The sequence below is a fragment of the Chenopodium quinoa genome, unplaced genomic scaffold, assembly GCF_001683475.1.
Source record: "Chenopodium quinoa cultivar QQ74 unplaced genomic scaffold, ASM168347v1, whole genome shotgun sequence".
NCBI classification, from domain to species: Eukaryota; Viridiplantae; Streptophyta; class Magnoliopsida; order Caryophyllales; family Amaranthaceae; genus Chenopodium; species Chenopodium quinoa.
The window spans coordinates 7,208,021-7,221,404 of NW_018743920.1; the positions used below are offsets into that span (position 1 = coordinate 7,208,021).

General features: G+C 34.3%; 1 protein-coding gene across 1 annotated transcript; it reads left to right on the top strand.

Moving 5' to 3' along the window:
• Nucleotides 1–4,861: 4,861 nt before the first annotated feature.
• On the top strand, nucleotides 4,862–8,056 carry LOC110688289. Its single transcript, XM_021865020.1, has 2 exons — nucleotides 4,862–6,630; nucleotides 7,141–8,056. Exons 1-2 carry the CDS (start codon nucleotides 5,345–5,347, stop codon nucleotides 7,382–7,384), a joined length of 1,530 nt encoding a protein of 509 aa, XP_021720712.1. The 5' UTR covers nucleotides 4,862–5,344; the 3' UTR covers nucleotides 7,385–8,056.
• The last annotated feature ends 5,328 nt before the right edge of the window (nucleotides 8,057–13,384 follow it).

Below are 13,384 nucleotides of genomic sequence, written 5' to 3' on the forward strand. Positions count from 1 at the left end.
TGTCATTGTCTGGAAGACTTCTTAAGACCTTTCTTACCTGCTCATCTATAGGAATTATCTTACCAAGACACGTTAGTTCATTAGTAATACTTTTAAATCGAGTAAACATGTCTTTAATGGATTCTTTGTTTCCCATTTCAAAGCGCTCATACTGAGATAAAAGAATGTCTATTTTGGAACGTTTAACATCTGACGTTCCTTCATGTGTAACTTCCAGAAGTTCCCAAATTTCTTTTGCGGACTTGCACCCTTTGACACGACTACACGAGTATGTTCATTGGGTCCAAGTCCCCAAATTAGAAACTTTTTGGCAGTAGCATTCATTTCTAATTTTTCGAAATCAGTTTTTTCATATTCATCCATAGGTTTAGGGATTACCTCATTGTTAGCATTCGTTTTCGTAATTTCGTAATCTCCTACTTGTATAATCCGCCATACCTGATAATTCTCTGCTTGGATAAAGATTTCCATCTTATCCTTCCAATAAGGATAATATTTGTCGTTGAAGTATGGAGGCCTTTGAATGGATGTACTCCCGAATTCCTTTTCCTCTGTGTAAGCCATTTTCCCAGGAACTCACTCAACAGGGTTTCCTGCGTGCTCTGAGTTCCCGCTCTGATACCAACTGAAAGTCTAACTGGCTAATACAAGAGGGGGGGTGAATTGTATTTGAGGTGAAATCTAAAAACTTTTGCGGAATTTAACTAAATGAAATAATGACGAGAGAAGATATAGGCTTTTCTAAATTTCCACTATGTAATCAAACTCTTTACAAGTGAAGATTCAAACCCGTTAACAAGTTCCACAAATTAGGAACTTGTTCCCAACTCTCACAGAAGCCTTCAGCAGCGAAGCTTCCTTGACCTCACTTTACAAACTCACAATCCCAACCCCAAAGTACTTGAATACAATCTGTGATTACAAATACCTATTACACTCAAGAATATAAGAAGAATAATAACTCTCTTTATGTTATTAGATGGCTACTGGAATTTTTATGTTCAAGAGTTATATTTTGCTGAGATAGTTTGCATGAGTATTTATAGAGAAGGCTTAGTCATTAACCTCCACTATAATTACGTCCACATGCCAACACCCCACTAACAACTTGTGGAGTTATCTTGACAGATGGTGATCAAGAAGGAGGTTTCCTAGCCTTATCTCACTAATCCACTATCTCAACAACTTGATAAACATTAGCTATGATAAAACGTATAATCAGCGATTTTCACAAAGAAAACTGCTTGCTAACTTTATCAAAAGTTTGTTTTAAAAAGATTTTATTTTAAAAAGGATTTTATTTGAAAAGATAATTTAATTATTTATATTAAAACCACTAGATAATTATCTTCGATAATTATCTTTATTCGAAATAAAATTACTAGATAAAACTTTTATAAATTATCTTTTCCCTTAAGAAATTATCTTTTAAAAATAACTTTTATTCCAGTAGTCTTAATAACATAAGTCATTGAGTTTCTTTCCGACTTTATATTATTGAGTGCTCACAATTAAAACTAGAACGTGAGATTTGCATGAGGCTTTTTAGAGAATGCTACTCCGCATCCAAGTTCCTACTCCGGAATGAACTTTGCTTGAACCCTTTATTCACCAAAGACTCAAAACGTTCATTAGTCGAGTTTGTCAATTTGTCCATCAAAACCAAAAGGCTTAACAGAAATATATATAGATATACATATATGTGTATTTTAAATTATCTATTTTGCTAACAATAGACTCTTTCATAACTAATTCATTTTACAAAGTAGTAACTTAAATAGATTTTTTTATAATTAAATATAATGTTAATAATTATAGAGTAGTTATTGAAAATTACCGTGCATGACACAGGAACTAACTTAGTACTTTATATTACGGAGTAGATGTTAGAGTTTAATTGACAAAAGTCCAATAACATACTTTCCAATTATCATAATTTATATTAGAGCACAATTTGAGCAACTAATGTTAGTATGTTACTAATGGAAGAGGGTGCGCAAGATTTGACCCCAACAAAAGCGGGGACAAATGATGAAAACTAAATAGTGCAATAACTGTTCCTAAATTGATATTACAACGACATATCACAACAAGTTGTAACAAAATCACCAATACTAAGTAGAATACCGGTAAGAGGAGCATGGCCCAAAACTTAGTTTGAAATTGACGTCTTAAAAATGGGAAACCGTAGATGTAACACTCAACTCACAAGCAAATGGCCTGGTCGATCGTTTTGCTTGTGTGGCAGCTGACCATACTAAGGGACATCTTAAGTATTAAGCATAATTAGTGGTGCCTGGCTGTTCCCACTGCCTTAGGTTAGGTATTATCGATATTGTACTATGATTAAACCCGTCTTATGATTTCAAACATCAAATTTCAAAAACTAATAATTACTATTGGTATAATTTTTGTGTGCTTGAATTGCCTAGATCGGATATTAGCGCGTAACTACGGAGTAATATAGAGTATATATTGGCCAATTCAAGTATGTAATAGTAATTTTTTTTTTTTTTTTTTTGAAGACATGTAATTGTAATATAGGTGGGTGAAATGGGTCTTATTACTCTTCTGAACTCATTACTCGTAAAGTCGTAATAGCTAGCTTGTCAACTATACAAGTGTTTAGTACACTTTATACGGAATACATTGCTCAAATTTTCAAGCTATATGTGTTTAAGTGATTGGCTAAAATTTCAGCTGTAGATTAATTTATTTGTAGCTTTCAATTTTATAGTGTTTGAATGATAGATACAATCATACGATATTTCATTTTTCATTGTCAATGCCTGAGTTTTGGTTTTTTTTTTTTTCAAAAAAAAAAACTTTAGCAACCTTTTTAATTGGCTTAATAAGTATATATGAACACTCTTAAAAAAACATTTTGATTATTAGTGTAATTAACTTAACAAAAAGAAAGAAAAAATATGTATAGCTTTAGTCAAGCAATTAAACATTTTTTTTACACGATAAGATACGGGGGGTGCCCCTCCTAGGCTCCTATCACAAAAGGGGTGAGGTGAGAATCGAACACAGGTCACTCTTGGGCGTCCCTCCATTCCTTGATCCTCAAGCAATTAAACATTATGGTTAAAAAAATTGCACTTTTTTTTTTTTTTTTTTTTTAACTTTAAACTACGAGCTGAGTGATTTATCTAAGTACATACTTTTGTAAATCGAATCAGTTCCTCTAATCTCCGAGTCCGATGTGGCAAACGGATCTGTACAATTGACCACTTAAATCCGTTACTTCACTACTCTAGCACATATGATGTCAACATGCTCATCACCTCATCACTCGTCACTAGCTACACGCCTACACGCCTGAGTAGCCAAGTATTCCCTTCCATTATTATTATTATTATTATTATTATTTATTGTTCCTATTTTGATTTTTCATGTCAAATTTCAAAAGAAACCAAAAATTCTTATTAATAGATGAAGTCTATAAAAAATATAGTCGTATAAATATTGTTAATTTGTTACATTTTTCATGTACTCATATAATATCAAATTTTTTTTATAAATTTTATGCTATTAGAGAGTAACATACAGTGAAAGAAATTGATAGGGAGATTGAACAAAGTCAAAAACAGGAGAAAAAAATAATAATAAAAGAAGTATATATACTGTATTTTAATACACCGTAGTATTATACTTGTACTTTATTTATTGATTTGTTCTTAATAAGTCAATATGTTTGGTTTAAAGTTTTAGCCCCACGACCCTGACCCTGATGTACCAGTTACATATTGATTCTCCAATCTCCACCGTTAGTTCCATAGCAGCCAGCTGCTTAGATTTTATTTTAGTTGTTTTTTATGACTGCCTAAGATTGCATATATTTCGTCAGAGGAATACCAAGACAAATTATTAATGGGTATTATATATATATATTATTATTTTTTTGGACGTTATATACACTCAAATAATTAATGATATGTAGAAGTGATAAGAGAAATCCCTAAAATTGACCCTTAGATATTTGATCCTTAAACCACAAGTCCATAGGGATTGAAACGGGAACGATATCACTACTCCACCATTTGAATTCAATCAAAATAAATTTAATTTAATGTCTAAAAGGTGGGATATACCATATACGTACGTATCTATCTAGCTGTAGTATTGACTACTAGCTACCAATAACAAGGATAATTCTGTAGCGAAGTAACCTATTAATTAGTGATTACTAATTACGTATATATTCTTAACACGTAAGATGTGATTTAAAGTGTAATTAAGTTCTTCTTGCATGTTGACATTATGACAAAAAGGCCAATGACCATTCCTAATTTAGGAGAGTTACAATTTATGGTTGTGATTATATAAGATCATCTCAATCTCTCCCAAAACAGGAAAAGAAACAATCGTTTTGCAAAAAAAGAGATTAGGATCAAGCAAAAACAGTAGAAAACTAATTCACGTTGGACATGTTTATTTCCCATGCTTTAGCTAATAAACAAAACCAAATTGAAGTGGAAATCACACTAGATTGCGGAATCAGACTTCAACAACAGAGAATCAAAGCCATATGCAACGTTAACATGGTTAATTCTTCACTTATGTAGAACATTAGAATCGTTCTTACTACAAAAAAAAAAAAAAAAAAAAATTACAAAAATACACCCATACACTTTACCAGTTTGCCTATGCTGTACGGTATGGTCGTTATCAAAATACGGAGTATACAACCTAATACTAATCCTTCTACGTACTCCGTAGACAACTCTTTGTCCTTTATTTCGTTTTTTACTTGCGTAATTAATTTAGTAATTCATTCCCCTTTATATTTTATTCTTCAAAGATTTTTTTTATTAAATTCGTCTGTATTGTTTCATATACCCCTATAAATATCACCCAAAGATTCCTCTCTCACTCCAAAGTGTTCATAAATAAAAATTAAATTAAAAAGAGAAAGATCCTTTCTCTCTCTTCCCTTTCTCTCTGCTTCACTCTCTCACCGGAAAATTCTCACCGACTTTTACCTTTTCGCCGACTTTCCATTTTTTTTTTCTCTCCTCTAAAATCACATAACATACTATTAATTTCAAACAATTCAAATCTATATTTTAATCTCATAATTTAATTATATTTTCGATTTGTGAACCGCATTGAACTGCGTTTTCCGATCCGATTTTCCTGGCTTAACTAATGATTAAAGTGCCAGCATAATTTTTTAAATTTTTATCAAAATTATTATTAATAATCTTACTCTTTGATTTTGTATGTTATTCCGAATTTTCTTTCTCAAATTTATTTGATTTTGAAGTTTTTTTTTTTATTTTTTCTAATCAGTTTGATTAATATTGTTATTGGAGGAAAGAGAAAATTTACGGCGGAAATGGCGGTGGCGACGCCGTATCTGCATTTTCCACATTCACCGAAGAAATTAACATCATCAAACGACGCCGTTTTGCTTTTCCGATCTACCTTTCTCGGAACGACGTCGTCTTCTTCAAAGATATACAGAATACGTTCTTTCGAGTTCAAACCAAAACAGAGGCCTTCATCTCTTCCTACTATTCGTCGAGCTTGTAGCGCGAACTTCGATACATTTTCCGACGAAGATTTCTCCCGGAAAATCCAGGAGTTAACCTATAGTTTTCAAATTTCCGACGAAAATTTCGTCGAATCTCAAACTAATTTTAATTTAAACGATAGCAACGATGATGAAGAAGATGACGAAAAATCGTTGTTAAAATCGCCATTAATGGAGATCCAAAGTGTCGAAATGAAGGCGAAAAGCTTAGATCTACCTCTATCTCTTCGGATGATTAAGAGGAAGAAGAAACAATTGGAGGATAGTTTGATACAAGCTGGAGAATCAGCTTATTGTTCGGTAAAAACAGCGTTTTCATCAATGGTGTTTATAATCAGAGAGCTTCATAGTTATACTCTTCAGATGAGAGAGATTTTGTATTTTGAAGATTTACAAGGTATTTTAGGAAGAGTTCAGAGTGAAATGCATGCTTCATTTGTATGGCTTTTTCAACAAGTGTTCTCTCATACTCCTACTTTAATGGTGTATGTTATGATATTACTGGCAAATTTTACTGTTCACTCTATGTCTACCTCCGCCGCCTTTGCTGTTTCTCCTCCGGTTGCCACCGTGGAGGAGAGAGAATTCAGCGGCGGCGGTAGTCGATTTGAGTTTGACGGTGCTGCGACGAAGAGTTTTACAGTGAGCTCGTCTTCTAAGACGACGGCGGTTGGCGGGAACAATGGTGGTGGGAATACCGTGAGGCCGGTAGGGAGTGGGATGGACGGTGATAGTTCGATGAATAACAATTCGGGGATTGTACACCGTCCGTTTGTCCCTGATGGCGTGTCCTCCGTGAGTACGCAGGAGGACACGCGGCGGAACGAGGATGAAGAGTTTGAGACTTGGAATAGGATTGTTGATGAAGCTTCTAGAATGCAGAGTGAATTGAGAGATGAATCTCTTGATAATGAGACTATGCAGATGTTTGTTTCCCCGGTGACGGCGAAAATCGAAGCTGATGATTATGTTGATTACTTCAAAACAGAGCTTCATTATCAGAGTATTGTTGCTCAAGACCCTACTAATGCTTTGATCTTGGCTAATTATGCTCAGTTTCTCTATCTCGTTGTTCATGACTTTGACAGGTAAAGCTCTAATCCCTCTAATATGTTTGGATGTGTTAGGATTTGATTTACTATTTCTTGATTTAGATATGTTCTGATTAGTCTGTTTGTGTTAGTCAAATTCGATGATAGTTTTTGTACACACAGCACCGTAGATTAGTGGAAATTTCATGTCTAGTAGAACAATGTCAAAAGTTAAAACCTCAGCTAATTGTGAGGTTTTTGTGTGAATTGACGTGATTAATCATGGTAATTCATTACTTGGGTGTGATGATTGTATTGATGAATGTAAAAGTGTTTGAATTTTGTACCTAAGTTTTTTATATAGAAATAATTTGTCGCATACTATATATGGCTGAAAAACCCTCAACTTTATTATGGTATGTATGAATGATAAAGGTTAAATTTGAATGAATGTGGACATAAAAGTATTCTGATTTCTTATTTAAATATTTGCAACAAAATCTGTACAGTACTAAATTGAACTAGTAATAACAAAAGGTGCACATTTTTGGTGTTTGTTTGTAACAGAGCTGAGGAATACTTCAAAAGAGCTACTAAGGTGGAGCCAAAAGATGCCGATGCACATAACAGATATGCACATTTCTTGTGGCAAGTAAGGAACGACTTATGGGCTGCTGAAGAGACCTTCTTAGAGGCTATTTCTGCTGATCCTGGTAACTCTTTCTATGCTGGTAGTTATGCCAGTTTCCTGTGGAACACGGGCGGTGAGGACACGTGTTTTCCTCTCGATGATGAAACCCTCGACGAGTAGAATACAGGAGATACAATAACGATTGGGTTGAACTTGGAAAACTAAAAAACGAGGGAGTAGTAAATTAGTAATAGTAAGTGGTATAGGCCCAACACGATGTGTGGATTTACATTCAGCACATAAGGAACATCTTTCGGAAGCTTCTAGAGCGGACCGTGTTGGGTTTATACGGCCACATTGTAGAAGTAGTAGGCGACAGTATAGGTGATGCCACCGCCCAGGCGCCCACCATTCATAGACATAATTGGAATTCCTCCATTGGGTACCTAATGTTCATTTAGGGTGACAAAAGTTGGTGTTAAGTTGTTGGAAGAATTGAGAGGAAGAAGAGAGAAAATGCGGGTGAACAATTTGCACATGGTGAAAAAGTTGGGATTTGAACGTGTGACATAAAGATAGCAATGGTTAGTGTTCGAAAAAACTCTAGCCTCAGAGTTAAAAGAGGGCCAATTTTTAATGCACATAAACCTTTTCATTTAGACATCGTATATGTTCAATAGTGAACATGTAACTAGATTTTCTTCTGTTTTTGTTCATAGGATACTATATGTAATGACATAATATTCTACTAATCAGAAACAATGTTAATTAATTATGAAGTTGTATAATAAAAAAGAGGAATTGAATAAATAATAAAAAAAGAGTTTTGGAACATGGGAACTATATGCTCTATAACAGAATTGTCTTTTAATTTTCTGCTTTTGTTTTGGACTTTGCTTTTGGTTAATGCTTAGTAGCGTGGGTTGATTTTTCGTATGGCAACTTGCAATTTGTTTGATAGCTCTAGTTTTGTGATATTTTGTAATTTGTACTTGGTTATTAGTTGAAAGAACACTACACTATAATACTATTCCACAAGTTGAATATTGATTTTGACTTGTAGTACTGGACGCCTTGAGCAACCCGTGATTGAAGGGATTTTTTTTGTTACTTAATTCGTGTTAGTGGTGTTTAATTTCATTCGTGAGATGCAAATCTTTTCACTAGTCAAATTTTATTTAGTTTTTTTTTTGGTCCTTCGATTTAAGTATATGCAAGTATTTTCGAAAGGCAAACTTGAAGTTGAAGGGTGTGCAATCTGTGCATAGATATATAGTTGAGTGTCATCATTATGGAATATGGAGTAAAAGGTACAAAGGATAAATTATTGTGTAAAAATGATTACTATGCACTAATATTGCTTCGAGGGATTAAGGGATACCTCAAATGGTTAGAATTTCTCTCCCGATTTCAAGGAATCTTGAGATCAATTTTCATCGCTCGTCTTTGTTGCTTTCTAAACACCAAAAAAATAAAAATATACGAAGTAGGACTCTGGAAGCTCAACTATTTTTTACATAGTATTTGTAAGATACACAGTCTCTCAATTACCTTTATATTATTGATACTTTTATTATCAAAAAATGAGATGTTATTTATAACTAGTGTCATTGTAGAGTCACACCCATAAATTAGGAAATGCATTGATACATAATTAGATGACATAAATATCTTTAAAGATAAGGGTAGGCGTAAAATTGTATGTAATCAATTTTCATGTTTAAAATTTTAAAATCTATAATTTGATTTATCAAATGTGTATGCATAGAGTACTTTCTACAAATTTGTTATGGAGTGTTGAAAATTTCAAAATCTTGGTAAATAGTTAAATACGAGTCGCATTCTTTTAGAACTAGCAAACCAAGCTTGTTGAATATATCCTTATAATTCGTCCATGTACACAATAGTTAGTGATAACACCACACCATAGAGTACTTACTTCAATCAAGTCCTATTCAACGCTAATATCCTATAGATTGTTAAGTACGGAGTTACATTTTCAGACTCTCTATCTTGATTTAATTTAAATTGAACTTGCAATATTCGAAAACTATTTGATCGTTTTAAGATTTTTCTCGTGAGATTGGTTGGATCGTTAATATGCATATTTTCCTTACCTAAAAAACTAGTCAGCCATTTAATTGCGTGTATTGCTAGATCAAGATCACTATCTCACCAATGCTCCACAAAAGTAGGATGCTACTTGCATATGTTTCTCTTGAAAAGATTACACTAAAATTCATCCCAAAAATTCTGGAACAAGCATGTTATTGGATCATGATTAGTCGAAAATTTTGACAGTATTAATTGTGATTGAGACCTTAATTGTTAGGAGGTTTAATCTTGTTTAATCAAAATTGATTTACATAAAATTATTATTATTGGTAGTAAAATGTGACAGGGACTATTTTGAGGTTGTCAAGTTCTACTTGGAATTTGGTGCTAGTAAAATACACACTATACTATTTGTTGTTATTATTATCTCTTAGCTGTCTCTTAGCTTATTGCATGCAATATTTAAGGCAAGTTGATGGAGATAATACTAGAGTTCTTTTATAAAATCGAAAATGATGAGTTATTTAATTGATATAATATACAAACTAATTTTTGCCGTAATTGTTACCTATTTAAGTACTGCTCAATCGATTATAGTAGGAGTAACAAATTAATTAAGAAGATACACTAGTTTCGCGTAAATTAAACTACGGGTAGTCAACCAGTTAGTTGGAACTGACCATATAATTAAAAAGCATAATATAATCAAGCTATAAAGTAAACTATAGTTTTTTTTTTTTTTTTTTTTTTGAGCTTAGCCAGGCTCATTTGCTTTCCCAAAAAAAAAAAAAAAAAAAAAGGTGAGAGAGGCCAACGAGAAAATGATGCATTATCACATGTCTGATGTCTCCATTCTTCTTCCCATGCTTGATTGCTACTAAACCTGGGCACGGGCCGGGTTGGCCCGCGTGCGCCCGGCACGACCCGAATTCAAGCACGGCACGGCACGAAGTTCAACTCCCGTGCCACGGACAGGGTTGAGAATTCCCAGGCCCGGCCCGGCACGAGCACGGCCCGTAGGCACGGCCCGCGGGCCAACGGTAATGTTACCGTTTATTCTAGCTCCTTAATAAGCCAAAAAAACGGCTAGTTTTTTGCCAATTTGCTCCCCAAAAATTCTATAAATACTCACCTCCATTTCATTCCCAAATCACAAAATCACAATCTCTTCTTCTTATCTCTTATATTCTCTAAATCTCTAATAATCCTTATTTTCTTAAATTCTCTAATTATTTTCCTAATATCGGAAAAAATTAAAAAGTTCGTAATCGTAATTAGTGGAGCGTTGAAGCACGGTTGTAAGATCTAAACTAATCTTAAATTTATTATTGTTTTATTGTTATTATTAGAATAATCTTGTTTAATTATTATTGTTGTTAATTGTTATTGTTGTTGTTATAATTGTTGTTATTAATTATTATTATTGTTACAATTGTTGTTATTATTTATTTTTGTTGTTATTGTTATTGTTATAGTTGTTGTTATTAATTATTATTATTGATATTTTTATTGTTAAAATTGTTGTTATTAATTATTATTATTATAGTTAACCACTTTTTATTAAAAAATTAATTGTTAATTATGGCATCGAACAACCCATCATCTAGGTCTAGGGGGAAAGGTCGACTTATCCGTAGTAGTAGTTCTAGGGAACCACCAAATACAACGAGCCCCCAAATTACGAGTCAAACCAATGACCCCATTTACTTCCCCCCGGGCTATGAGCCATATAATACGTCGGGATTTCCAGCACCACCACTAAACCAATTTCCACTACCACCATACCAATTTCCACCTAATTATATCGGTGATCAACAAAACTATTGTTCTAGCCAAGGTAGCCAAGAAAGTACCCGAATTCCCTCCGGTTCTACCCCTTCTACTGCCACTCCCACTAGTCCCACTACTAACCATCACACACATCATGAATGGTTAACCGAAACTGAGATGCTACTTTTGAAAAACCGAAGGAGTGAGGTATGGCGTTATTTTGTCCTAAGTAAAGATGGTGAACAATGGGCAAAATGTAAAACATGTAATAGTGTATTCACGGCAGTTACCAAAAACGGGACGGGACACTTATCTAGACACATGAAAGCTTGTGCAAAACCAGCTAGTGATCCAACCCAACCCAAAATTTCCCAATTCCATCCATACGGCTTTACATACAACTATGAGAGGGATAGGGATGAACTAGGAAAAATGATAGTACACGCCGAACAACCTTTTCTTTTCTCGGAAAGTGACGCATTCAACACCTACATTAACAAAGCACTACAACCCCAACATAAAAGAATCTCTAGGAAAACCGTCCGTTCCGCCGCAATGAAAAATTTCCTAGAGTACAAAGTCCGGTTACAAGCCGAATTGAGTAACCTTAACTGTAGAGTATCTTTAACAGCCGATTCTTGGGATAGTGGTTATAAATATCACTATTTATGTGTGACTTGCCATTGGGTAGATGATCAATGGATGTTACAAAAAAGAATAATACATTTCGAAATGCTGGAATACCCACACACCGGCATTAACATTGCTCACCATTTAATGCAAGCAATAGACGAATACAACCTTCGAGATAAAATGATGTCTATGACTTTTGATAATGCAACCTCTATGACATACACAGCTAATCTTATCAAACAAAACTTAACTGATGTACTATTAGACGGTGAAGCTCTTCATACTAGATGTGTTTGCCATGTACTTAACTTATGTGTACAGGATGGAGTTCGGGCAATTGGCTCATACTACAGCAAAATCAGAGATGCTATTATGTCTATTAATAGCTCTAACATGAGATACCAAGAATGGAAGAGTTTTCTAAAACAACAAAAGATAAGGGTAATAAAAATTAGAACTGATTGCCCAACTAGGTGGAATTCCACCTATGACATGTTAACAAAGGCAATTGAGTACAAGGGCCCGTTAACATTATTTTACAACCAAAAATTTCCACAAAATGCTTTGTATGATGATGATTGGAATAACTGTGAAAGATATATGCAATTTTTACAGTTATTATATAACATGATGTATTGTTTTTCTACTGTTTACAATCCTTGTGCTCAAAACTTTCTTTCTAATGCATGCTTACTCGCCCAACTTTTCGCTGATCATCGCCATCAAAGTGATTATGATCAGTATCTTCCAGCAATGGAAATAAAGTGGCGTAAATATTATAGTGAGATTCCTTTGATTTATATTTTTGCTTCCATATTAGATCCTAGGCAAAAGTATGAAAACACATTTATGTTAGTTGACATTTACTTTCACTGCATGTTTCTTGACGATGATGTAGAAAACTATAAGACTGATGTGAAGGATCAGTTTTTTGCTTTATATAGAGTCTATGAAGCCAAATATGGCACCGTTCCTCGCTCAGGGCCTTCCCAACCATCCAAAAACGTAAGTAAGAAGGCCAAACATTTATTTTCACAAGCTACTAACTTGATTTCAAGGTTTTCAGGTGATTCATCAATCAGGAGAACGCAAAGCGACGTCTCGGAGTTGCAGATGTACCTGAGTTACGACTTCACCAAAGGCATGGACGACGATGAAATAAACAGCCTCGACCTCCTTGCATGGTGGAAACAACAAAGCTCGAAGCATCCAACTTTGGCGGCAATGGCACGAGACATTCTTGCTATCCAAGTTTCCTCCGTCGCCTCCGAACGAGCTTTCAGCGCATCCGGAAGGGTTTTAGACGATAGAAGAACAAGTCTAAAACCCGAAACACTAGAAATGTGCGTGTGTTTCAAAGATTGGTTGGATGCGGAAAATCGCTCACAAGACCGTTCTTACGACCACAACGACAACGAAGAAGGAACCTCCGCTTCCGGTTCGGGTTCGGCTAGTTCCCAATCTATGCAACTAGCCGATGACCTTGAAGGCGAAGGCAAAGACGAAGACGAAGACGAGCAAGAAGAAGGAGAAGAAGAATAGACAATTATTGTATATTGTACGATTTTAAAAATATCAATTTTATCATTTTCCAATTTTTGTTTAATACCATCATTGTATGATTTTTATCATTGTTATCATTGTACAATTTTCTCAACTCAAGTAATAATAATATAAAGTACGCATTATTCACATCCAAAGTCCAATTTGCCTTTTTTCCCC

Bases quoted from the DNA above. Each gene is read 5' to 3' on its own strand.
- LOC110688289 (XM_021865020.1), top strand. From the start codon at position 5,345: ATGGCGGTGGCGACGCCGTATCTGCATTTTCCACATTCACCGAAGAAA. The intron at 6,631-7,140 runs GTAAAGCTCTAA...TGTTTGTAACAG, and splicing joins GTTGTTCATGACTTTGACAG to AGCTGAGGAATACTTCAAAA.